Genomic DNA, 25,431 nt, shown 5'->3' with positions numbered 1-25,431 from the left:
AGGTCTTTTTCTGCTGTACCAAACTCACTGAACCATGACTCCTCCTGAACTGGTGTCTGAACCAAATCCTGTGGGTCACAAAGTTCCTGTGGGACTTGGGCAGTGGAGAGAGTAAATTTTACTATTCATCACATGACTGGGGTGGGACAGGTAAAAAAGGAAATGGTAGCGGGCATGACACGAATCTTAATAACAATACTGAGCTAGCAATGTGAAGTTAGTCAGAAGCCATTAGTTCGTCTCCACAGAGGAAATATACAGTGTGCCTTTAAGTATGAGCACACATGGTGTTTTATGTTAAGCATGTGAAGTAAAATGGATCATTTGTCAAGGTAACATTATGGCAATGCTAATTTCCATTAGCCCATTAATGGTAATTCCCATTGTGTGTGTGTTAGCATTGAGCTAATGGACTAAGCACTAGTTATTTGCCACACAGTTGTAGCAGTTAAAATAAGAACAAGGTTTATTACCAAGTAGGTTTTCACTTACAACAAATGTGCCTTGGTGTTTGGTGCATACAACAAAAATACAATAAAGATATCAAGAAGCAATACAATTAAAGGCAAAGTATTCCAACAGTCATTAACTATATAATAAATATAAAATTACAATTAAAATATGAAAAATTTAACAAATGTGTACAAGATAGTTGTTTCAGCTGTTACGTTAGGAATTATATTAAGCTAAACTGATTGAATGTGCCTAGTTTTTATATATAAATATGCAGCTTTAATATGAATAAACACTTATCTGAAAACATGACATGGGAACGGGACAGGAATCATTTTTCTGGGATGGAACAGAAGTAAAAATTGTCTCTCGTGTCACCCTCTAGCCACTACTGAGCACATCAACATCACAAATGGACAAAACCTTTGACCCCTGCCAGGTCATTCTCAAAATAACGACAGTGATAATCATCTTAAGTACCGATTAACTATTGGCGTCTTCTGTAGAAAGGAAGTGACAGAAACTTGACTAATGATCTTAGTCCTTATCCCTCCGATGAGTTACAGCGCTGGATAATCCTAAACAGTGTGGTTAAAATCTTGCACGCATATAAACTGTACACAGTATTTGGATGATATCGTCTGTCTCTCTCCTGTAGTGCTGGCGCAGGTTACTAGCACAACCAATCCCTGTCTGACGTTACCTGAGTTGCCATGGCAACCATCCCCCCAAAAAGAATTTATTTCAGGAAGCAACCCATCGGCAACAACCTGTGACTCTCTCTCTCTCTCTCTCTCTGTGTCTGTCTCATTCTCTCCCTCCGTCATCATTCTACTCTTTTACTCCCTTTCATGCACTTTTCCGTCCTCCCTGTATACACGTATAGTATTTTCACATATACCTTATACAGCACATCCTCTCCTCCTTTCTCTTGTCTCCCTTTCCGCCTCATTTGCTGCCACAGTCTGTCCATATTCAGCCACTGGGTGAGTTCATTTGTAGCTACAACCAGAGGAAATGGTGCATCAGGCTCCTTCACTACACCGTTATCTGTACTCATGGTCGGAGCTGCACACGTGTGTGGATGAGTGCGCACAAGCGAGCGCAAATCTATGTGTGTATATAAGTGCGATTGCATGTGTGTGGTGCGCGGGATCCTGCACGTGTTTGTTCCAATTATTTCATTACCAGTTGACAGATTTCTCTTTCCACTATTACTGCTCCCCTGGCCACGGGCAGCGGGAGAAACTTCAGCACACACACATAAACACACACGTACGAGCTAGCAAACAGCAACAAGTTCAAGTCCATCAATTAAAGAGGCAATTTGCTCAAGTGGTTCCACCTGGGCCAAAAGACAGGTGGGTGGCTATGCTCTGTTTACCTATCAGACACCATTAAGGGTGAGATGTCACTGGTGTTACTTCTGCCCCGCCGCCATGATGTCACTTCTGCCTCTTTGTCTGCCTGCAAGTCAGATGGGACTGTGTATTGTGTGTGTGTGTGCATATGTGCGTGTGTGTGTGTGTGTGTGTGTGTGTGTGTGTGAGCGATTATGTCAACTCCTCAGATGATAACTGGAATGTACTGTATCTGTCAATGTGTGGCAACCAAATGACAGACGACGCAAACATTTTGTGGATGTCTTGTGTGTGTGTGTCTGAGTGTGTGTGTGTGTGTGTGTGTGTGTGTGTGTGTGTGTCAGGTTATCAAGCCGCTGACATGTAGGAAAAGCAGCAGATGCTTTTTCCCGCTCACACACATCTCCATCTTTGACAAGACTGCTTCAGCGATCCCTCGATGTGTGTTGTTTTCGTTGCGAGTGTGTGCTCTTGGATGTGGACTCTGTGTATGTGTGTGGCCTCTGCAGCAATATTTCATCCTCTCTAGAGTCCCATAAGAACCTGCCGCACTCCGTGTGTGTGTTTGTGCGTGTATATGTGTGTGTGGGCAGGCGAGTGACCCTTTGTGGCTGCGTATGCATATGTATACGCGGCTGCCTCTGTGCCTGTGTGTGTGCATCTACACTTGCTCGCAGCATTTATTCACTATCTTGAAGAAGGGGTGTGTGTTCGGAATGTATGATGAAACTTCGCACACTCACACACACACAGTCATACTCACACAGTCTGTTTGATAAATTAGACTTGGAGCTACAGGAATTTGCTTTGCAATGTACTAAAGCAAACACGAGATAGTGCACACAGTCTGTCAAGCTCTGCTCTATGTTTGACGGAGTGTGAGTGTGTGTGTGTGTGTGTGTGTGAGTGGATGCGTATGTCTGCATTTGTATTTGCCGCTACACATCTGCATGTTAACTTGGCTGCGGCCGTGACGTTTATCTGCACAAAGGCTGCGTGTTTACATGCCAACCTCATCGTACAGATTTGCTCTGAGGGCACATGCAGGAGGTAAATCGTACCAACAGGACCTACATGTCAATGTTTCCTCCTTCTGCTGTTTGATTTAAGCAAGGGCACTCTGTTTCCTGCATCCCACAAGCCCTATTTCCTTTCAACTCATTGGATGTGGTATTATCCTTGGGCTTATGTGGCGGTGCACAAGGTATAATTTATTGTCTGTTCAGCAAGGCAAATGTGCAAGCCTGGCATATTTCATTTGCTGAATACATATCATTATTAAAATATGATTTTTTTTCTCCACCTTTTTTTTGTGTTTCACACTGTGTGGCGAAACGCTATCTAGGGTAGGTCTGATTCATGCCCCTACTGTGAATTTCTTGGTGATAATAACCTCTGAGAGATGGAATATCGGGGTACACTGTGAGAGCAGCAGAAGCTAGCCGAGTCAATGTTATGAGAGGGAAACAAGAGTCAGATCAATGCACATCAATGCATACCAAATGGAAAAATGTGCATTGCTTCTCAGATGATGAAACACCAGGTTTGAAAAAGCAGTGACCCACCTGCCCCCCTTACACACACTCCTGCTGCAACTCAGACAGACAGCTGGCTCGGCACCCACAGCAGTGCATCCAGCCTAACTTGTAAATTATTGTGTACACAATGTGTATACTATATGTATGACTTTTAAGTGAAGAATGTGGCTTTAAAAATTCCCTGGCGGCAGCGTTGTTAAAAAAAAAAAAAAAAAAAAAAAAAAAAAACATGGAAGAAAGCTTTCTGTATTCATGAGTTTGGTTTTAACAGTCCCTGCAGGTACAATAATGAAGTTCCTCTCCCCCATGTGGAATGGACCGTAATGATTATGATGAAGCAGAATCGCCGGCTGTTCCCCCCCACCACCGCCACCACACCCCCCTGCTGTTGTATCGACAGAGCTGTAAACATAAGCATAAAAGTATATGTGGCAACGGTGTAACTGTAAGAAAAGGGGCTATTATCCGATGCAAAGAGAGGTGGGGGGAGCAGGCGAAATGACATTCTGCTCTAACTCAAGTGTTTCTACAACAGATGCACAAACAATGACACTGTATTCTGTGATACAGGCCCAATTTGTTTCTAATTTTGACTCCTACCCCTTGTTTTCAAGTGCTGCTCAGAGCAAAGTAACAATGGGTAGTGGCTGAAATCTCGATGATGTTTACATAAACAGACAGGGCTATGGCAATGATGGCATTATCACAGTGAGATTTATCTGTCGGATACACAACTAAAGTTTCAAGCACACATACACATACTTGCTCCATTGTATTCTGTAATAATTATTTATTAATTTTATTTTCTTCTTCTTTGAATTCTGATAGCAGCAGGACTTATGGAGCTATGAAATAAAGAAGGAAAAAACTTTAAATATGAAATAAGAACACATTTTTCAATTTTTACAATAAAATACTTAAAAAAGCTGTAAAGCTGTACTGTAATTACTGTGATTTGCCATCTTTCTATGTCTATTTATAGTTATCTAACTATTGTTTTGTTATTCTGATGCATCATCGGGTGACACACGTACTCACGTAATTTGTATTTTTTTTTTTTAAAAAAAAGAAATGTCATCAATACAATAGAGATATGTAATGAGTAAGATACATCAAAAGATACAAAAAAAGTATTTCAATTTAATAAAAAACTAAAAAAAAAAAAAAAACCCTGAAGTTTCAACCCCATCAATCAATCAAAAAAGTCACTGAATAGAAAAGGACACTGCTTCATTACCAGGCCACTAGCGATGCTCTGTAGGCTAACGTTAGCAATCTCTGCTCCTATCCTGCTAATGTGGCAGGGTACGTAGGAGCAGTAACAAGTGCAGCAACTACACTGCTGGACTGTAGTTAAATTAAATTTAGTTAAATCTGGCATCATATGCCATGGAAGGTGGGGGAATGCAACATGGAAATATTGAAAAATGTGGATGTGTCATGCACAAATTAGCAATAACGGTAACGTTAGCTAGCTAGCGAGCTAATTAGCTACCAAGACATCAATGTACTACAAGCGTTTTTTGTTGGGGTTTTTGTTCAGCTTGTTAAAAAGAAAAGGATCATAATACATTACGGTCATCATAATATTTGAATCTTTATTAACAAGGGAAATAAATTTGTGGGCTCCTTTTGTTGCTTGTGCAGCCATCTTGCTGATTATTTCTCATAACACTCAAGGCCTGTGCTACAAAGCTAGTTCAACTAACCCAGGATATCTCTTCATTATGTGGCTTGACTGACCCTAACATTGGATAACCAGTACTACAAAGCTGGTTATTAACTAGCTCAGTCAACTCTGGGTTTTCCTATCCAGCCATGAGCACGTTCATATGAAAGAGCTCATGTACCAGGGACTGCCAGACAATAAAATGTCAGTGGCATGGGATGTGAATGATACTCTGTGATCTTATGATGAAAAAGGTAGAAATATTAAAAGTACTATCCAAAAATTGAGCTGCAGTGATGGAATCAGAGTATTAAAGTAGCAGCACTACTGATAAACTTGGTATAAGTTTAAATTCTGTTAAAATCATGTGTTTAGTGTAAACTATTTCTCTGCTTTTAGTAGCTCTGTTTAAAACTGTGGAAATAGAGCCCTGGAAAAAAGAAATAATACGACTGACCTGTAGCAATATAGACTACTCTTTTTTACCTGAGACTCCGAGTTTTGTTCATGGATACTTTTTTCTTCAATTGTCTGATTGGTTAGTCGTCGGGGTGTTGACAGCTTGTGATCTGATATTCTGAAGTTAACCTGCTCTGGAGCAGGTTAGCTGTTAAGCATAAGTTGTCACGGTGATTTATCCCCGTAAAAAGAGAACCAGCTTTGTGGTACTGAAAACCCATGAGTTAACCCTGAAGTTACCTCCTGCTTTATAGTACAGGCCTTCGGTTTGGAGTGTGCCTCTGAAAAGCCTCTGTTTGGAAGGCCATGTGGCCCTAACCCTCACCCTGTCCCTCTATCAACAACTGACTATTGCTGCTTTCACAAAATGTTTACACAATTAGATTTTAAATAAATTATCATCAGTAATGTGGATATAATGACTAAGAGGGTAAAGACAAACAATAGAAAGCTAGAACAGTCTGGTAGGTTCCAGAAATTACTTCACTTTACTGCAATTCAGCCTTTAAAACCAGGAAAAACGAACGATATTCTATCCAAAATCTAAGACAATACCTAGTCCCATATCCCCTTATAATATCGATGTACTGCCAGCCCTAAATCACAGCAAAAACTTAAGACTTAAAAATCTGCACTTCCAGTTTTTCTCAACAGCGCACAACTCAAACTCTGTTCCTCCTATCTTAAAACTTTCATAATTTGCACAGAGTTCGTCTAAGTCTGTGTACTACAGAACCCATCAATCAACTCTTTTGTGATAGCAGGTTCCAGTTCTGTGTTTTGAATTTCATGCATCACAGGTTTTTGTATTCAAACTACCTCCCAACTTCATAAGACAAAGACGGTCCCAATGAGTAAACAAGATAAAGCATGCAATCATTTGAATAATGGTATTCAAGCAACCTGTTGGATTACAATTTGACACTGTGATGCTCGCCAGCTACGTCAATTATGTCAATGATGATCACCATAAGTGCAGCGAACGTGTTGAGTTATCCCGCTTTGTTGCATGACTAACACCCATGTCAGCACCTCTCCTTCCGCACGCTCTAATGGCATTAGAAGATAAATGAGTGGCACCGCTCGTTATGACCCATAATGTTATGGCTTGTCCTTTACAGTGAGCTAAACCCATTTTCTCTTACTATGTTAGATCAAGAATAGGAATTGGAACCCCACAAGCAATCTATTCAAGGGTGCAACAAGCTAAGGGGATGTGACGTGCCAATGCTTTTTGGTGATTTTCATTATGTGTCATTCTATTCTAATTCATTTTCAATTGGGCCATAAGAGCTGCTGCCATGAGCAGTACAAAAGGCAGGAACGAACGAAGGAGGATCTTGTTTAGCTGCAAGACATCCCGAGAAAGAAAATAATGATCTTTATGAAATTGCTTTAGACACAATCTGACAGCCAAGACAAAGCAAGTGGCTGGTCTCGTTCGAATCGATAGAGCCTCCATTAGTTTTCTAAAGAGTAACATGCAATTTGTTTCGGTGGAGCAGCATAGCATTGGTAATATTCTGCCCCTTTGACACAAAAAAGCTAATGCACTCTAGCCAACCTAATGTAAGATTAAACCTACATTTCTGTCAGATGGAAATGGAAAAACGCTCAGAACGCACTGGATCCATAAGGCATGACCTCGGGGCCGAGCTTTTGTGAAGACAGAAAAACGCTGTTTCTAAATCCGTCCAAATGACTGTGATCTCATGCACAAAGGAGATCAAACTTCTTAAGTAGCTATTGATCAGCTAGATGAACAGACACACGATTGATCGGACGGAGGGATGACCTCATCTCTACCTTTGACAAGGCAGGAAATCACAAATTGAAACCGCAGAAGGGTAAGCACACTTCTCACCCATCATTTCCTGGGGAATGTGTGGATGGATCACACTCAAGCACACTGGTGGGTCACCCAATCAATAGTCTGGGGAGTTAGTTTATGAATAGAACGGACAGAGGCTCAGATCCCTTAAATCAGCACTCTTTGAGCTTGTATATCTTGATGAATACACCATAAACTTGGGCAGGATCATCCGAGGGGAGGTACGATCTCTTTGAGAGATGGTCATGATGGACATGTTGCCGGTGTTGCAAGAATGAGCCCAGAGGAGTCCGCCCTTCCTCTGAGGAAAACGCTGATCTGAGAGGATCTCTCTCCCACCAGCTGACAAGCCGATAGACAAATGGCCTCGCTAGTCTCTAACCTCTCAAACTACTGGCCCTCCTTTTTCTTGTCCTACTCCTCAGTGTGTGTGTGTGTGTGTGTGTGTGTGTGTCATCTGCCAAACACTCCTCCTCCTCCATCCAATCTCGTATGAGTGTGTACACACACTCACATGACTAATTTATAGAGCCTGGCTCTATCGCAGTGACCAGAACACATTCCCTGGCTACTGCATGAGGTTTTAATTAAAGATACAGCTGCAGTTATTAAAATCCTTCAATCCTTAATGCATTTCCCCGCACATCTTACATCCAGGAGGAGCACAATCTGGCAATCTGCGCTAGCTTGCTGATCTGTGCCACAATTTACTGCATGTGTTACACATTTTATCAGCAGCATCTGTATTACGTTAATGCGCCCGAGGATGTGAGACGTAGCATCGCCTGTCCTTGCCGATTCAAGGTTTTTACAGAGTAGCTCAATTCAGTGTCTTCAAGCTCGGATTGGTAGGGCCTCGGGGAGTTTTAGACGGCACTTCATGGGTGGAAGGGCAGGAATGAAGTGTGTTAGGTCGATGTCTTTTCTGACATCACTATTTCCAAAGGCCAATGAGTCTTCACCAGTAAAAACTGGAACCCAGAGAGGATCCTCACAGCCAGCTTTTCATTAGAGTCCAACTCCGACCACTGCCTTTTTTTTATTGTCCCACAGCAATGCCAAAACGCAATCAATAGGACTTCAGGAAAACTGGGCGCTATAGTGCACACTTTTTTACTGTCCCACAATCAATAGGAACTGTGAAAACAGTGCAATGACTAAATATTGGAGCTCACACACACACACACACACACACACACGTGGATGAAAAGTGCCCCTGGATGCAGGACTCCAGGGGGTCGTTCAGAGTAGGCTTAGATTACCTTGGAAAACCACCGCAGGTTTCTGCTGCAACTGTGATTGATTCATCGGAGTGAATTAATTAACAAACCCTGTAAGTAATGAATCAATTAAGCAATTGATTAATGTGCATTACCCTTATGGATTACAGCTGATACTGACCATTAAAGATAAATTGTGCTCAATTTAAATCCGTTTACAACAGATTACATGCGCAGGAATGCTCCGCTTACCTTTGTGTACCATTGCTGTGAGGGATTTGACATCGCTGAGGATTTGCCAAGTAAAACACGACAATTGTGACATTGCTTCTGTATGCTAAAGGAGTATTACTGCGGCATTAAACACATGCAAACTATCTTTATGTCACTTGAGCCTAAAGCTGTGCTTCAGGGCTAAATTCCCTAAAATCCCTCCTTTCTGCAGATTAATAATAGATGCTTAAAGAGGCAAGAAATACTTAATGACTACACCTCTCTCAGTCATATTCAAGTCGGAGCTCACACTGCAGCTCGCTCTGGCCTCGGCTGTAATTAAACAGCCTACATCCTTTAGATTCAGGTGATGCTTGACAAACAACTACGCCTTTTAACAACTGCGCCTGAAGTGTGCTCAGCATTCTGCTTCTTTAGCACAAACGCAGTTAATATTCTGATGGAAGTATGAAACACTCACAGATGGTGCCACGAAATTGAATAGTTGATCGAAATCTCTGCAATAAGACAAAATAAAACAGGAAAACAAAATAGCGTAGCATAAAAAGGAAAACAGTAACAACTGTCAGTATAAACAACAGTTGTGTAGCAGCTCTTTGGCATCTTACATAATCATCTACTGTTTGGAAATGCTGGTGCGAGAAAGCCAACCAAGGAACGAGTCCTATTCCTGCATTAAGGCTTGATGAATCTACTGGTCACTGGAAGGTAATGGGGTCACATACTGAAGGTCTTCACCAGGCATAAGGTCTAAACCAAGGGTTCTGAACTTGCTTTGCCTGGAGGCCTCTTTTGCAAAATGACAGGAGGCCATTAAACATTAATAATATTTATCAGTAAATATAATAAATAAACTGCCTGTTTTCAACCTTTTGACAGTTCCTGTCTTCACTTTGCCAATGAGGAAAATTCAGGTGCAGCAACCCAGCACAGATCAGTGTACGCAGTGTGTCTAGGATTTAAGAACATTCAGGGCTTAGCCCAGACTTCTGTCCAGGGGTCCAGGGATCCTTCCCTGGCACTTTTTTTTTTTTTTTTTAAATAAACAAGCTCAATTTTGCTGTTTTTTGTGAACTCTGGCACCTTATTTTCATTCAACGTACAAAAAACAAAAAAAATCCTAGTGTAAATCAATTCAGTTTCACTGGGAATTAGAAACTGGTCCATGATAGGGCTGTCCTGAATACCATTTTAGGGGCTTTGAAGCTTCAGATATAATTACATGTGAATATTCAAAGCTTCAACTGGATGCAACGGAGGGGTGGATCTACCAGGGTGGCAAAGTTTGATAGACAATCCTATCAAACAATATATATATATGAAATATCATGGTTGGTCGGAAATTTACAAGAGCGAATCTCAGAAGTCTGAGTGCAAGCCAATGCCGCAAGAGAGGATGGAGCCACGAGAAGACATAGGGACCAATTTCACCCAGCTGTCGCCAACTGTTCGCAGGCAGCAGGACTTCCTTGACTGCCTGGCCCAGGTCGCACACAACACCGGCTTGTTTTCCCAGTAAATAAGTGTGTAGGGTTGCCAACTTTCAATAGTAATAACACATAACAGTCGCAGATGGATACTAGCGGGTTGTGTTATTGTTTAGTGGCTAATAGTAGGCTTAGTCATGATTTGATTTGTGAGGGATGGATTAAATCTGACTAAATAGAACACTCAAAAAACAGCACGCACATCCAAAAACGATGAATACTGGGTGCTAGACAGAAGAACAAATACAAAAAAAAAAAAAAAAAAAAAAAAAACAGGTCCGCACACCAGAAACTGCTCTTTTTGGAAATTTTAATCATATCACCACATGTGACGTTTTGTGCATATTCTTCCTTCTGCAACTTCTACCCAACATCTTATCATCTTATCTTATTTTGTCATCTTGTCTTGCCTTATCTAAGTCTGATGGAGGGCTGGTGCCCGAAACACCACATGTGGTGATGCAATTAAAAATTTCCAAAAGGGGCACTGTCTTGTGTGCAGACCTGTTTTTGTATTTTTAAATTGGACTAAACCCAAATATCAACCAGTGCTTATGAGGGCCTTCTCATTGGCTGCAGTGACCATCATCTTTGAAAGTGCTCATTCTTCTTCTCACCTGTTCCTTTTCCTTGTCGGACAGCCTAAGTAATGCTTAAAACACAGGGTTATGGCTGGACTGAGGACACTTGCCACCTCCTTTCAATTTTCTCTACCATTTTAGTGGTGAAAAACAAAACAAAAATTGAAGCATCCAAGTACTGATTTGGACATGGATAACCATGGCAACAATTGAGGGACATGAATATAAGATTTATGGAGAAAATGTCTGAAGAATTTGAAATCAAACAATGCATTGATTTCTAATAGATAGATAGATAGGTAGATATTTCTGACGTCTTAAAGTCTCTATGCCACCCTCTTGCCATCCCATGAGTATTTCTCTAGATCCGCCCCTTGGGGGTGAGGGTGGGGGGTAATTGTAATGCTAATTTATCATCTTCATTTGTGCTAATCAACTAATCAGCTGACTTATGTAGGTCTTAGCACTGCTGCGTGTTTGCTGGATAGAGAGTGATAGAGAAAGTACTGTAAGGTGAGGTGGAAGGTAGACTATTGCAATCAGGGTCTCTGTAAGTTATGAATGAGTCAAATGCCGCCAGTTGGGCTGCATCACTAGATGCAAAATCAAGTGCTTCCCTACAGTTGACAGCCGCAGATAACCGCACACAATTCTTTGGACAGCTAATGTAATGCTGATAGTAGAGGGTCATGACTGTGCAAAGAACAATGGCCTCATTCATGCCCTACACCGCCCACCTCTTTACAATTTCCTCCACCATTTTAGTGGTGAGAAACCAAACGAGAATCGAAGTATTCAAGTACTGATTTGGACATTGATTACCATGGAAACAATTGAGGAGTCAAAGCTTTAAAGCACTGAGGTCATCCCTAGTTGACGGGCCACACTGCATCCTATTGCGGGCAAGATTTTGCCCACAGACATCAAGTTGAGTATCAGTGATGAAAACCATCAGACAACATGTTGTGAAAGTAGACACCCTTTCAACTGTGATATTTTCTTTCCATTTAATTTTTTACCAGACAGAGGCTACTTGAGAGGCAGACAAGAGGTGTCTTCAATCCTAAACTTATGTCTGAAGATGTAACGGGGCTTCGCCTTTTACCACAGGCCACGTACGTGCATGACACCAAGCACTTGCCACTGCTTGACCCAAATCTGCCTGAGGCTGCCCAGAGCAGCACTGTCGCATCGCATAGTTCTAATCCAAAACTTTTTTTAAAAAAAAAGATGATCCCTGGACCGCGCCTCTGTTTGTGGTAAATGAAAACTGATTTCGGTGGCCTGATGTCAGGCGCAGTATATGAAAACACATATCTCTGTCACTTTGGCCCATTATGGCTCACCCTGTGGTTTTACCTTAGGATCAATAACTGCAGTCGTCAGGCAGACCGGTGGCCTGTTTGCGGGGAGGTAGAGGACGTTGAGAAGCCGATGGGGTGTGCGAGAGACACGAGGCTTTATGAATGAATAAAAAGGAAATATGCGACAGTACTCCAGTTCAACTTGTCATTGCCACAGAGATGTTTTAGGCAATATGCCTCCTTTTGAAGTATGAAACAGCGACGACGTCTACTAGCAAAATGGGTACAGTTAAAAAGGAGTTTAGTGGAGGGATTTACTGGGGATCCTCTTTATAACACCACATGTCTAAAAGTGCTGGCTTATTCCAAATCTACTTTAAACCGAATTGTATCTTCTGTCTTCTCGAGCCTGTTTCCTCGGTTGCTGAATGTGAAGGATCTGAAGGTGTTTATTCCAAAAGCCAAAGCACTAAAAATTGATTCTGTTACACAACATGTTCACTGGTAATCGCTCAGATCATTCTATCTTAGACAGAGATTATTATCTCAGCCACGGTGCCATGTACATCAAGGAACAGATACAGCTCAATCATTCAGAATTATTCCATTTATCTCCTCCATAGCTGTGGGCTTGAAAATTTCCTCACAATTTACAGCACTTAGGGAGATCATTTTCTACAATAATGTTCTTCATTGAGAGGAAAATGCTCTAATATTTTAACAATTTAAAGATAAATCTCGCCTGACGCTGATTTTCACACAACTATACATTACTGGGGTTACAGATGAGCTGCTCGTATAACTTTAATAGTGACCTGCAGGGCGCCTCAGTTCAAGGGCGGAGATTTTGTTTCAACTTTGGGGGGCATATATGAAACAGGGGAGGTTGGGCGTCCTCTCCAAGGAAATATTCAGCATCAGACACTTAATTTCCTGCATTCTGGTTATGCTTATGCACGAATTTATGTCTTTCCTGCGTCAATTTAAAGTGGAAATGTCTTTAAATTCGTCAAAATAAAACTCCTTTCATGCTTTCATCGAGGGGGACAAATGCACACGTTCTAAATATCGAAGGAGACATGTACCCTGTGTCATTTCATTTTAGAAAATGAAACCATGAGTAACTTTTGGTTTTCTCACAAAACTCATTATTTTTACCTTAGCCTGTGCTAATAAAAGATTGCCTCGGATCCACCAGAGAATTCCCGCTCCAAGAAACTATTCCATGAACCTGTCAGGCCCTCTATTGCCATGTGACAAATATCTCGGCCAATGAAGAGCAAAATGGGATTTGCTCCGTTGCCTGAATTATTGAAGTGGACAGTGTGAGAAATTCATGGCGCAAAATTCATCCACATTCCTTATGCATAATGTTTTTAATATGTTTCCATTTCCACTCCGCCCTCTCCGCATCCTCATTCCTCATCGCACGAGATCCCCGTGTCACATTATGCAAGAGGGGCTGACACAATGAGGTGTACCACTCCCAAAAATACACTTGTACCAACGTGTTCGGCTATCTAACAGGGCTGGCAAAAGAGGGTGACAGTTTTGTGGCCATTGCCAAAATCACCATCTCTAGCTAGCTAGCGCTCCCACCTTTACCGGTATGGTAATAACTCAGGATGTGTGCTGTCGAGAGGCTGCCTTCAGATAACATACCACCTGCATACACATCTGCACCACCAGGAATAACACACACACACATGTAAACACAGAAACAGACGATCAATCTGTGGCATGACAGAGAGCGGACTAAAAATACATTCGTCCTCTTCCTTTTGTTCTGTAGATGTGATTCACAGTGGAGAGGCTCGTGTTGCACAACCCTTATGTTCTTATGAAGGCATATGTGAGAGGAGATTAAAAGGGGTCTGTTCCCTTTAAGGCCCCTTGTGCACGCCTTTCATTACGCTCATCCCCAAAAGACTGTCACTAATGCAGTCCTTTGAATTCATTTTATCAGTTCGTATTATTAGCCTCACAGCTGGCTTTGACCTTGGCCATTCCCGTAGCCTAAAGTGAGCATATTCTCAGCCCTCCTTTGTATGCCTCTCTACAACCTCCATCTCTCTCCAGTAGATTTCAACATGAACCATAATGAACTTAAATTGCATCTTCTCGCCAAAGAGCAACCAGCAGCTTTTTTGCCCAAAGTTAAAAGCTATTCGGTGTCAAGTTTGAAAGTGAAGAAAATGCAGGCTTAGGGATAAAAACACCTCGGTGTAAAAGCACAACATGATACAGACAAACAACTCGGCGGTGAAGGTCAAAAATATTGCCTTGCCAGTCGACGAGCTCCACAGTGCTGATGGCTTCAATCTAATGACAGTTCCCTCGCGTTAACACAGCCATGAGCAGCACTTTTTTTATTGTTAGGTGGCCACACAATCCTCTTTTTGACCTCTGTGGAAAAAGGGCTAGCATGCCACAGTAAATTAAAACTCCAAAGCAAGGCTTCGGGACATGTGCCAGTACAAAAGCCCGAACCCCCCCCCCCTTGTCTACCATTTTGGCTGACAGACAATTTTTTTCTTGCCCCTTTCACTATGGCTGGACATTCTCCTACCCCGCAGTAGTCTCACCACGGTGAGGAGAGTGTTTGCCACTGCTTGACCTGAATATTTGCCCAGGGCCAGAGGCGGGGAGGGGATGGCAGGCCATTCCAAGCCACGCTCCTCGAAAAACCGGCACAAAGGAAACCCATGACAGTTCCTAAGTGCCAAACTGCCCGCCCAGGGGGGTATGCACATACAAAGGGAATATTAAGTGCTGTTCTTTTTGCCAGGTTCATACAGAACAGTAAATCCCTTGGTTGCACCATTTGACTTTCATTAGGAGTTTGAGCAGTAAGTGTACTCAACCTCTGTGTGAGGATCTCCCAATGGACAGGTATGATGTGTATTTATTACGCTAAATTGTGTGTGGAAATCACTGAAACATGAGGCTGAGTCATTAAATCACACGTCATTCATTCAGCTGAATGTCAAACTGGATTGGCAAACTCAATCAATTACCCTCCACATAAAAAAAAGCTGAACCACTCGCGCCCCAACGCAGCCATGTCCGCAGGCTGTGCCATCCGTGCAGCATGGCAACAACTGCAGACGCACAGTGCGCCTCTGTGTGATGTGTGTGAATGATGATCGGGATTGAAATCCATCCCGGATTGAACATAAATGGGGCAGAAAACACAATAGAAGGTAAAAGGATCGACATTAGAGGCGCTTGACCTCAATGTTACCCTAAAGCTAGACTCTAGTGCCATCTATTGAGAACCTTTACAAGGAATCAGGATTCTGCACAAACAGAGAAATGCTGCTTTTAATTCGGATTTCTGTCTGCACAGCTTGGTTTCATTTATCCGATTGATCAAGATTGATCAATCGATCATGCTGTGGCGGATGACTTGTTGATGGGGAAAACTGCGGGAAATCACAATGTGCTCCATGCAAATTCACCTGTTTTGGTGCTCTTTAGATTTCTTTATTATTTTGCATGACTAAAAGAAAAAGAGCCCGATGTGTGGCTGCGATTGCGCCGAAGCGACAGACGCTCCGCATTGGAATTACTGTTGCGGAAAACTTCCCATAAACTACACGGAATGCGGTGGCGTATTAAAATAGTGTCAAAGTGCCGTGGAATTTTGGCTGTGGAGCTCTGAGTGGGTTACCTTCTTTGAGCAGGCGGGAGTGAATGAGGAGAAGGAGAAAGCAGCAGATCGCCGCTCCGGTCAGTGCCCACGCAACTCTGAGCAGCTGCATCCTGGCGTAGGAAGGTTTGTGGCGGACCGAGACAGCCGTGCAGCGGGAGAGACACACACTCCACCTCAGCTCACAGACACGCGCTGACTCATATTCTGTTGGCCGTGTAATTCTGCATTCATCCCTTTCATGCAAAAAAGAATCCTCACTTGATAGTCCGGTTTGGATGTGGTCAAATAAAAAGAGAGGGCTGGTGATTCCGTGCAACAACAACACACAAAAAAATATGCGCTCTTGATCTTGATTCGCCGCCGGTGCGTCAGAGTGGCTCCAAACAGCAGGGCGATTAACCCCCGATCACCGTCTGAAGGGCTGACATGCTTCCACTTCTCTTTCTTGTGTGTCTTCAGGAGTGTATCGTCGGTGCCTCGCGCACGACAGGTTCGGCAGAGCGGGCTGCGCCCCTCGGTGCGTCTCCGTCTTCGAGTGCGCACGGCGGTCCACGGCGATGCGGCGCGCAGATGATGATCACCGCTCTCCGCTGCATGTTACGCACATCTCTCCCACTGCTGGGGAGGCAGAGGCAAACACTGACAACCTAGTCGCCTCGCAGCCCCTCTCGTTTTCCCTCCCTCCTTCCTTCTCTCTCGCGCTTTCTCTCCCTCTCTCCGCTATCTCTCCACTATGTTGCTCCGTTGTTCCGTCACTTTCCCCCTCTCCTCCTCCCTCTCCTCCTCCCTCTATTCCCCTCACTCCAATGCAACTCTCGCCATTTACGCACGGGGAACCGCCAGCTTCATGCGTCTCCTGGATAATCCCTCCTCTTCTTTATGTGCGCCTCGCACCTCTTGAAAACATTTTTGTTCCAGATCACACTGGAAAGCAATTTACCCCTGACTTTTTTTCTTCTTCTTTGAGGGCAAATTGAATCCAACTGAGCAAAGACCCGGCTGCGCAGGTTCCTTCCATCCAGTTTGTTCTCCCATCAGATAATCTATACAGATCAAAGCAGTCGCAGGCGCGAATACCGGCACATCTCCCTCTCCATCTATCCCTGTGTGTGTTCCTCATACCAGATCGCCTGTTTTTTCTCTCTGCTTAGCTCCAGGTTACGTCACAACTCCCCCAAATAATCTCCTCCAGCTACAAAGCATGAGCTAGTGCTGCTGTGAAAGGATGTTTCAGCTGATAAGTGAGCAAACGGTGGGCTGCAGGTGATCATCAGGCAAACTTTGAGAGAGAGTTTCATGTTCAACCCCAACTCTATTTATATAGCACATTTAATACTACAAGCGTAAACTCAACGTGCTTAAGATACATCATACATGGCAAACACAAAATATCATAAGATAATAAAGTATTACTTATATAAAACAAGCAGGACATAATAAAAACTAACAAAATAAGGTGTTCTTATCATTATTCTTAAAAAAGGGGGGATAATAACAATACTAATTCCTAAAACATAAAAATACACTTTAAAATAAAAAAAAATAAAAGCTTGCAAAAAAGATGTTTTTAGTTCGCTTTTAAAAGAAAACACTGTTGTAGCAGACCATAGTTCATGTGGAAAAGAATTCCAGACAGTGAGACCATAACGACCAACAGCACCATGAGCTGATTAAGGGCGCATTCACACCAGGATAGTCCGGGGGACTCAGTTCCATTGGGCAGGGAATGCCGAAAAATTTCCCACCTTCATTTGGTTCAGTTCACTTTCGCACTGCACTTTTTAAAGTGGACCAAACCGCCTGGACAACGTCACGCAGTTACAACAGCTGCTCATTTGGGGGCGGTATTGCCCTAAACAACCACTGACCAGGAAGAAAAAAAGCATGAGGAAGAAGAAAACCCAGCTCATCGATTGGCCAGGACCGAAAACGCAAATCCATTGTGGGTGGACACAAGCAACTGCAATATATAGTCCTCTGACCATATATCAATACTTCTGCTTCTCCGGGTTTGCGCTGTTGGCTTTTTTTTTCTACCCAAAATGCACTGCGCTCCACGTCACTTCCACTCTTTGGTTCACTGGATAGTCTGTTTGCATTTCCCACTGTAAGCAAACAACAAGGGAGCTGAGACCCCCAGTTTTCAAGTGGACCAGGGATCGCTTGTTTGGTCTGCACCAGAGTTAAAATGAACGTTCACTACACTCCAAATGAACCAAACTATTTGTGGAAGCAGACCAGGGTTCATTTAAAGCGGACCAACTAGCACCAGTGTGAATGTGTCCTAAGAGTTGATTTAAGGTATAGTGAGTATGTAACTGGTGGACCCTAGTGATGTCTGTGTGTAGATGTGTAGACATAAAGAGGCCCAGACCGTGGATATCTCCATTAATTCTTCTCCTGACAGCAAGTGGCAAAAACACAATCCTCCTTCATACACAACTATACAAACTCAAGCCCCTCTCCAATGGAACACAACAGCAAAAGGGCGGCCATGTTACATTCAAATAAGCACAATAAAACACAGAAAACATGCCTGACAACAGGTGGCAAAAACAAAATCCTCTGTCAAACACAACCACACAAACTCCAGCCTCTACACAAATTAAGTGACACAACATTTTGTTAGCATAAAATGAATTTATAAACAGCTTAACACTGCTAAAACACGAAAATTACCACAAGAGCAATGTTGCTTACCTCTCCCACGGAGCAAAACTGTAAAAGGGGAGAGGTAAGGCGGGAGACACCCTTTTTTAGGTGGGGTATCTCCAATGGTGAATGTAGGGTAGAGAAACTGAGGCCATGTTTACGCAAAAACGATCCACTGAAATCGGAACCATTTCTCATTTTCATTTTGAAAGAAGTTCCACATTCAGACAACAATGTTTTGATAACAATTGCCGTGCACACAGATCCTCGAAAATGACCAAAAACACTGTAGTATACATGCCAGGCCAGTAGTTGGCGGTGTGACTCTGTAATGACACAACACGCGCCTGTGCACATGTGCGTCCATCTACAGAGTGGCGACGTATAAACAAACAAAATGGCAACCGCACAAACATTTGTCTGGACGGGGGAAGTTGCTACAGTAAATCTACACTTTACTGGAGAAGTGTTTATAAATTCATCAGGATGAGCAGCACAAACAGAGCTCAGGAGTCTGCCATTGTTGTTGTGATGGTCGACTTTCTTGCACATGCCTAGTGACTGGAACCATAAGTCTCTGTTTTCAGAGGAACTGCATATTGCAAGTTTACATGACAACAGAGACAGTGCTGTTTCCAAAAAATTGCACTCTGGAACCCGATTTCAAAACCTTGCATTTTCAGGCACCCAAAACGCAGCTGTTGTGTAAACCAGCAGCCAAAACGCAACAAAAGTTCACTGTATAAACAGGACCTGAGTATCAAACGTTCCACATATTGAGTATGGAGGCCTAAGTGTGTCAGATAATAACAACTGAAACAAATTTTGTAGAATTATAATACTTAAAAGTACATTTGACTTTGTTACACATATTACTGCTGCACAATTGACCCTGTTACAAGTAGACCTTTATGTGATGATGGAAGGGATGTCTCTGGCGGGTACTCTGTGAGCATGTTAGCAATGTAGGAAGGACCCAAACCATTACAAGATTTAAAAACAATGAGAAGTACTTTAAAATCAGACATTACTTTGATAAAAATATTAGAACTACAGAAGAAAAAGGACTGAGCCTAATTAGGATATTCATCGATGCATATAAGGGTAATATTATCAGAAAGGTGATTTCCAGGATTTATTCATCTTTACAGTTGGAAAAGGGTCTGTCCACATTGTACTTTAAAAATCACAGTGGGAGAAAGAAGCTAACATGAAGATAACCGAAGACGATTGGCTGAACTTACTGTATGTAAGACACAAACTACCACATCAAACTCAGATTTGTGGACGGTATTCATCTGGAAAAACATTTCAAGGTTCTTTCTTACTCCCTCAATTAAAAAATCACAAAGCAACAAACCTGAGCATGGTCAGTGTTGGAGAATGTGTGGTAACATGTCTGCTGGGCCTAAAACTTCCTCTTACTGGGTAAATGTGGTGACAGAGATCAGATCAATAATGACTTTAGAGCTGGAGTTTAACTTCAGTGTGATGTATTTGGGAAATGAGCCAACAAATACTACTAGCAGGTTCCAAAAAAGCAATATCCAGGAAATGGTTGAGAAAAGAGTCTCAAACAACCTCTGAATGGACAGAAATTTATGTTATGGAACAACTGCCTTTTTCCCTGAAACATGCCACCGAAAAATGTGAACAATATTGGGAAAAAAATGGAAATCTTATTTGACTTCGAAGTGATCTAATTTGTCCCCCCTTGGCGTGGGGACATGCAGGATGGATTGTGGTTCATGGATGACTGGAGGGGCTCTGGATTGCCAAGGGTCAAGGTTGGGGATCATGGGGAAAGGTGAAATGCTCAATGTTGAGCATTTCACCTTTGCCTGTGATGTCCCTGCCTGTTGTTGTTGGTTTTGTCTGCTTTTTTCTTCTTGTAAACACGAATACAAATTAAGTTGGGAGCCAGTGAAGAGAAGATAAAACAGTAGTTATGTGGTCAGACCTTTTAGTTTTTGTAAAACTCTGGCTGCTGCATTCTGGATAAAATTAAAAGCCTGTCATAAAGATCCAGAGATATGCTGATTTTAGGTGGATTTCCTGCACCTCGTCCCTAGATACTGCAAACAAAAGAGGAAATGTGCACCTCCATATTAGCAGAGCCTCCTGGTTATTGAAACAAGCAATAGTCTTTGGGTCGCCTAGCCCGAGGCCCATTTTCCAAGAATATTCAACACACCCTGAAACCTATTACACATGTAGCCTAAAATTTCATCATATTACAGACATAAAGAATTGATGCCGCTGCAAATTACTAACAAGCCTCTCCTGCTCTGCTCTCAGTCTGATGTTTTTAAAAAGGATATCTTGATCCTGTAAGTGAAAGCAGTGCCGCTGGATGAAGACCAATATCGAGCGGCAAAAACAATAGCTTGTGTAATCTCCCCCCTCCCGCTGAGCGCTACACAGCCATTGTTTCTTTTTTATGTATATTCTATGTCTCACATGACGTTCATTTATGCGGTTGCTCAGTCGTTTGGAAGAGACGGGTCAGTTTGCACGCAATAACCCATATGGCTGCTCAAGTGATCGCAGCATTTGAAAGCAGCGTTTCCTCCTTGGGCGACTGGTGAGTTTTTATCCCTGCGTCTGTGTATTTATAATTGAATCAGAATGACATGGTTGGACGACTGACGGTGCAACTCAAACCAGAAAACTGTCATTGCAGTGTCAATAAGGTTGGCCCCTGCAGCTACTCGCACTAATTAGCTGATAACAGTCTCTGTTGGCTGGCATGCGTGCCAGACTGTGTGTGTCTGCGTGCATGCTCCGAATGTCTGTTGGCATGTCGCTATGTGTGTGTCGTGTTTGCATGGATGTGTTGGAGAAAGCCTTTTTTTTTTTCGTCTTTCCTGACACCTCCCTGCCTCCTCTCTCCAGCGCTGCGATCCATCTATCCACTGCATGGAAAGCACTTAACAGAGACTTGACCTCTACAAGGATTTGGGGTTGGGAAGAGTGTATGTGTGCTTGTGACTGTGTGTGGGCGTGTGTGTGTGTGTAACATTGTCATCTGCTGAGCTTACATGTATATGACTTCTATACTCACCAGAAGAGCTGCGAACTAAATATAACTCTGTGCATGTGCATGAAGCCTAATTAGGAAACAGTTGGAAACACTGAGACAGGAATGATACAGCTTGATATGCCGGTGGAGCCAATTACAACTATTCACAAGGTTGCCATCTTTATGCACCTCTCTCTGACTTCTCGCCTGATGCACTTAAACATACAGTAAAGTAGTCCCAAAGCGCTTGAACCATATGTACAGCGTTTGGGATGGAATAACACCAATTTAAGGTGGCAACAGCAATTTGTGTATCTGTGTGGAAATATCTACAACATGAGAAGAAAGCAGCTTTGCAGCTTCTACACCTACCAGTAATTATGGCTTTTCTGTTAAGTTATTTATAAACTAGAAATGTGCGGATCAACATTCACCTCAATCTTTAGTCAGCTGTAGTTTCGCTCGGCACAAACAGCCTCCACAAGCAGAGCACCCGCGGCTCAGTATAGGGAGTGGAGTGGGGAGAGAACACGGTGAAATTTCCTGGAATTCAGCATCTATGTTTTTTTCTTATAGGTCAAGTGTCACCATGAATTTTCAGCAAAGACAAAGCACGAAAAAGTCGAGCATTGATTTTTTCGTGTATGTTGTGCATGAAGCAGATTCATATCAGCCTATACGCCTCAAAGACTTGTGTTTTGTTGACATTGACTTCACTTCCTCATCGCTGTTGCATGTGTAATAATAATAATAATAATAAATGTAAAATCAACCAATTGTTTTCCTTTGAAGGGATAATTTTTAATATATTTTATTTGATAGGGATGATGCAATTTTTACATAGAGTATGGGGCTGATGTGTTGCACAGACAGTTTAAAGCAATTGCTAAAAGTTTGGTCAAATGAGAGTGGACTTTAAAGGCCAATAAAATAACGCTGCTTTGGAACAGGAAAAAGCCGAAAGCTGATCACTTGATATCCTCCTGACCCCCTCACCCGACAAAATTAAATCAATTGAAAAAATAATAAATGAAAGAAGAAAACTGACCGTGTCAAAAATTAACTGAGCATCTAAGTCAAAGTAACAAATAATGAAATAAATATACAAATCTGGAAGTGAACATCAAGCTAATTGTACACATTCGCACTCCGACCTTGGTACATATTGACGTTTGGTCATGGATCTTCCATGTACAGATACGACGTGAAAGGTACCCTGCCTGTTACATGCATTGTCTTCTTTCAAAATACACTTCAGCTTTCACAGGAAATTTACCATTTACATACAGTCTCTTTCAAAATAAATGCACTGCGTAGGCACAACCCTGCAAATTGATGTATGGCTTTATAATCTTATCGGACATGAACACCGACCTCCCAGGTGAAAGTTTGTTGGACCCATCCAACACCCCTACCGCCAACCCCACTGAGACCTTCCCCGCCTTAACATTTGTTCATTTCCTGCCATATTTTCCGGTCGCCGCTTATCATGCTGATGGCTTTCTTTGTAGATGTCTGACACTGCAAGTCACTGCCCAAGTGCCAGATTTCGAAGACTTCAGAGTGAGACCAGGTTGGTACAAAATCTAGGTGGGAGTGATTTTTATTTTTTGAGCTACCGACCTGTAGTCTCTAGTATCAGGAAAGCACAGAAAATGCCTGATCCCACATTTGCAATAATCCAGCTCAACAGCATCTTTCAATAACCCTGATGACATCATCAGCTTTTTTTTTTATTGATTTCAAACTTCTGAAAGCTCCCTTCAAAGCCACAGTAGACATTGTGCGACTGTTTTTAACAGCTGTGTCACTAGTCACTAGTTACCATGATGAGTAAACTGAACTTCATGTGTAAAATAGGTGGAGTAATCCTTTAACTTTTTTTCTTCTCTATTAACCTTATGAAAACCAAAAATGCTGAAAAGTATTCAAGTTTTAAAAAAAAGCTATTTGCCACAAACATTTGATGAGGGTTACAAAATATGAAAATGACTATAAAGCATCATCATTTTATGTCATGCATGAACAAATATGTTTTCCTCTTTCAGCACTGGACAAACAATAATACTAAACAACAAAAGAATACAGTAATTTGCAAAATGTGTCCCTTTCTGTTCTTTTTTGGCACTGGATAGTTTTTGCTCCAATCCACCATACCCATCAATACTCAAACAATGCTCTAACTGTGATGATCACTCACTGATGAACACACTGAGGTGAACTGCATTGCCAGGATCAGAGATAGTGCCCTACTATAGAGCTACCGTTGGCATTAGATCTTTGTATAGTTTTTCCCATAGATCTGATATCTCTGAATTTGAAAAACAATAAAGGGGGTGGGCCATAATCCCCTAAAATAATAAAATCACAATATTTCAGGGTATTTTTGTGATAACAATATTCTTGACAATATGACAAATTAGGGAAAAATATATATTTTATTAGTAATTTGAGAACATATAACTGCAACAAAATAAGTAATATAGTTCTACATGTCAATCTAACAGTTTGGTTTATGACAAAATCACTTGAAGACACCGACTCTAGTGTGCACACGGTGAGAGGGGAGAGGAAGAGACACTGTGCTGCTGTCAGAGGAGCTGCTGAATGAGTTCTCTCTGAGCGGTAACTCGCTAAAAGAGTCTGAGAGTCTGTGGAGTTGGTAATGGTAATGGTAATTATTTCACTTTCAGCCATGCTTGTTGGTGCTGTGGGTAACAGTAGGATGACAATGTCAACAAGAGGAAATATCGTACATCACATTGCAGTGCATTGCATCACATCATATCATATCGTATCGTATTTTCATATGATGTTTAAAATTATAGCGGTATTATCGTGAACAGGATGATATGGCACACCCCTGTCCCCCACTGTCCTTTTGTTTACCAAAATGTCATTCAAACACTAAGTAATGTACGGTATAGTGAAGTTACCTTTATATGGAGTAAACTGGGCCCCAGACAGGTCTGGCCCTCTGACGTCTAAAAGATGTCATCAGTTCAAAATCACTTTTATAAGCAATTCTCCTAAAATTAGGAAGAGGTATCAAGATAAGTATGGTTTCTGAGCTGTTAAAGACGGTTTGTGTCTCCAGGACCCAAAACAATTAAACTTTATGTTACCTGTATAATTACGTGAAGGGTTACAATATAAATATTTGTAAGTGTTTTATATCCCTCGTTTGTCTCTGAACTTTCATCACAAAGCACACACAGGGGCTCATTGCACCGCTGCCTTGGGGACCAACTATTCTGTCTAGACATGATTATAAATCCCTGTTAGATGTTTGCTTGCATTTTTTCTAACCCCTTTTTTATATTACAAGGGGATAGCAGAATGTTTTGAGATATGTTTTGGAGCACTGTGGAATTCTTTCTTCTTTTTTTTTTCTCGTAAATTATTAAACCATTTCCTTCCCCTCTATCCTCACACCACCCACCTACAGTGCTGCCACGTCTCCTCTCTCACTTTCTCCTCCTCTATACCGCCACCCCCTCACCGCTGCTTTTCCTTGCCAGGAGCCAGGAGAGGCGTTACTTGCTTTGTCCTCTGTGCAGGTCACTGGCTGTGTGCCAGACAGAGCCCATGCCAATAAAAGCCATGAGTAATGGCCTAAAACTTCTACATTCGCTGTGTTTCCCATTATTTCCCATGGCCAATAAATCTGAGGGAGGGCTTAATCAAAGGGAAAAGCTGGAACATACGGCTCATGTCCAGCAGGGTGTCCAACACAAAGATTCTTACAGTTTAATCAGAGATAAAAGTTGAGGTGGCAGCCACCAATATGGCTTCCCTAGTGACCCACTTTGTCTTCTGACAGGTGGAGCCATTATTGTTTGGGCAGATGAACACACTTCTGCTGTCTGTCATGAAACAATGGCTGCCTCTGTGCCTCTGGGATGAGGTCGACTCTAAATAAAGTCCTTTAAGAACCTAATAGACAGATAATTGAATAAACGTTT

At 42.2% G+C, this 25,431-nt stretch overlaps 1 protein-coding gene across 4 annotated transcripts in view; it reads right to left on the bottom strand.

Moving 5' to 3' along the window:
- The window catches only part of LOC117249255 (chemokine-like protein TAFA-5), a 222,668-nt gene that overhangs the window by 123,765 nt on the left and 73,472 nt on the right, over positions 1–25,431 (bottom strand). Inside the window, exon 1 of one of the 4 annotated variants that reach the window (XM_033614779.2) lies at positions 15,811–16,511. The exons of 2 other annotated variants lie outside the window; for them this stretch is intronic. In XM_033614779.2, the coding sequence (XP_033470670.1) occupies positions 15,811–15,901 (91 nt within the window). In that variant the 5' untranslated portion in view covers positions 15,902–16,511. Of the gene's footprint in view, positions 1–15,810; positions 16,512–25,431 lie in introns of those variants that run through there. One more of the 4 variants, XM_078165018.1, reaches the window with a different exon arrangement.

The sequence above is a fragment of the Epinephelus lanceolatus genome, chromosome 23 (assembly GCF_041903045.1).
Source record: "Epinephelus lanceolatus isolate andai-2023 chromosome 23, ASM4190304v1, whole genome shotgun sequence".
In the NCBI taxonomy this organism is placed as follows: Eukaryota; Metazoa; Chordata; class Actinopteri; order Perciformes; family Serranidae; genus Epinephelus; species Epinephelus lanceolatus.
The sequence above is the reverse complement of the archived record's forward strand: the minus strand, read 5'-3'. Positions and strand labels throughout refer to the sequence as shown.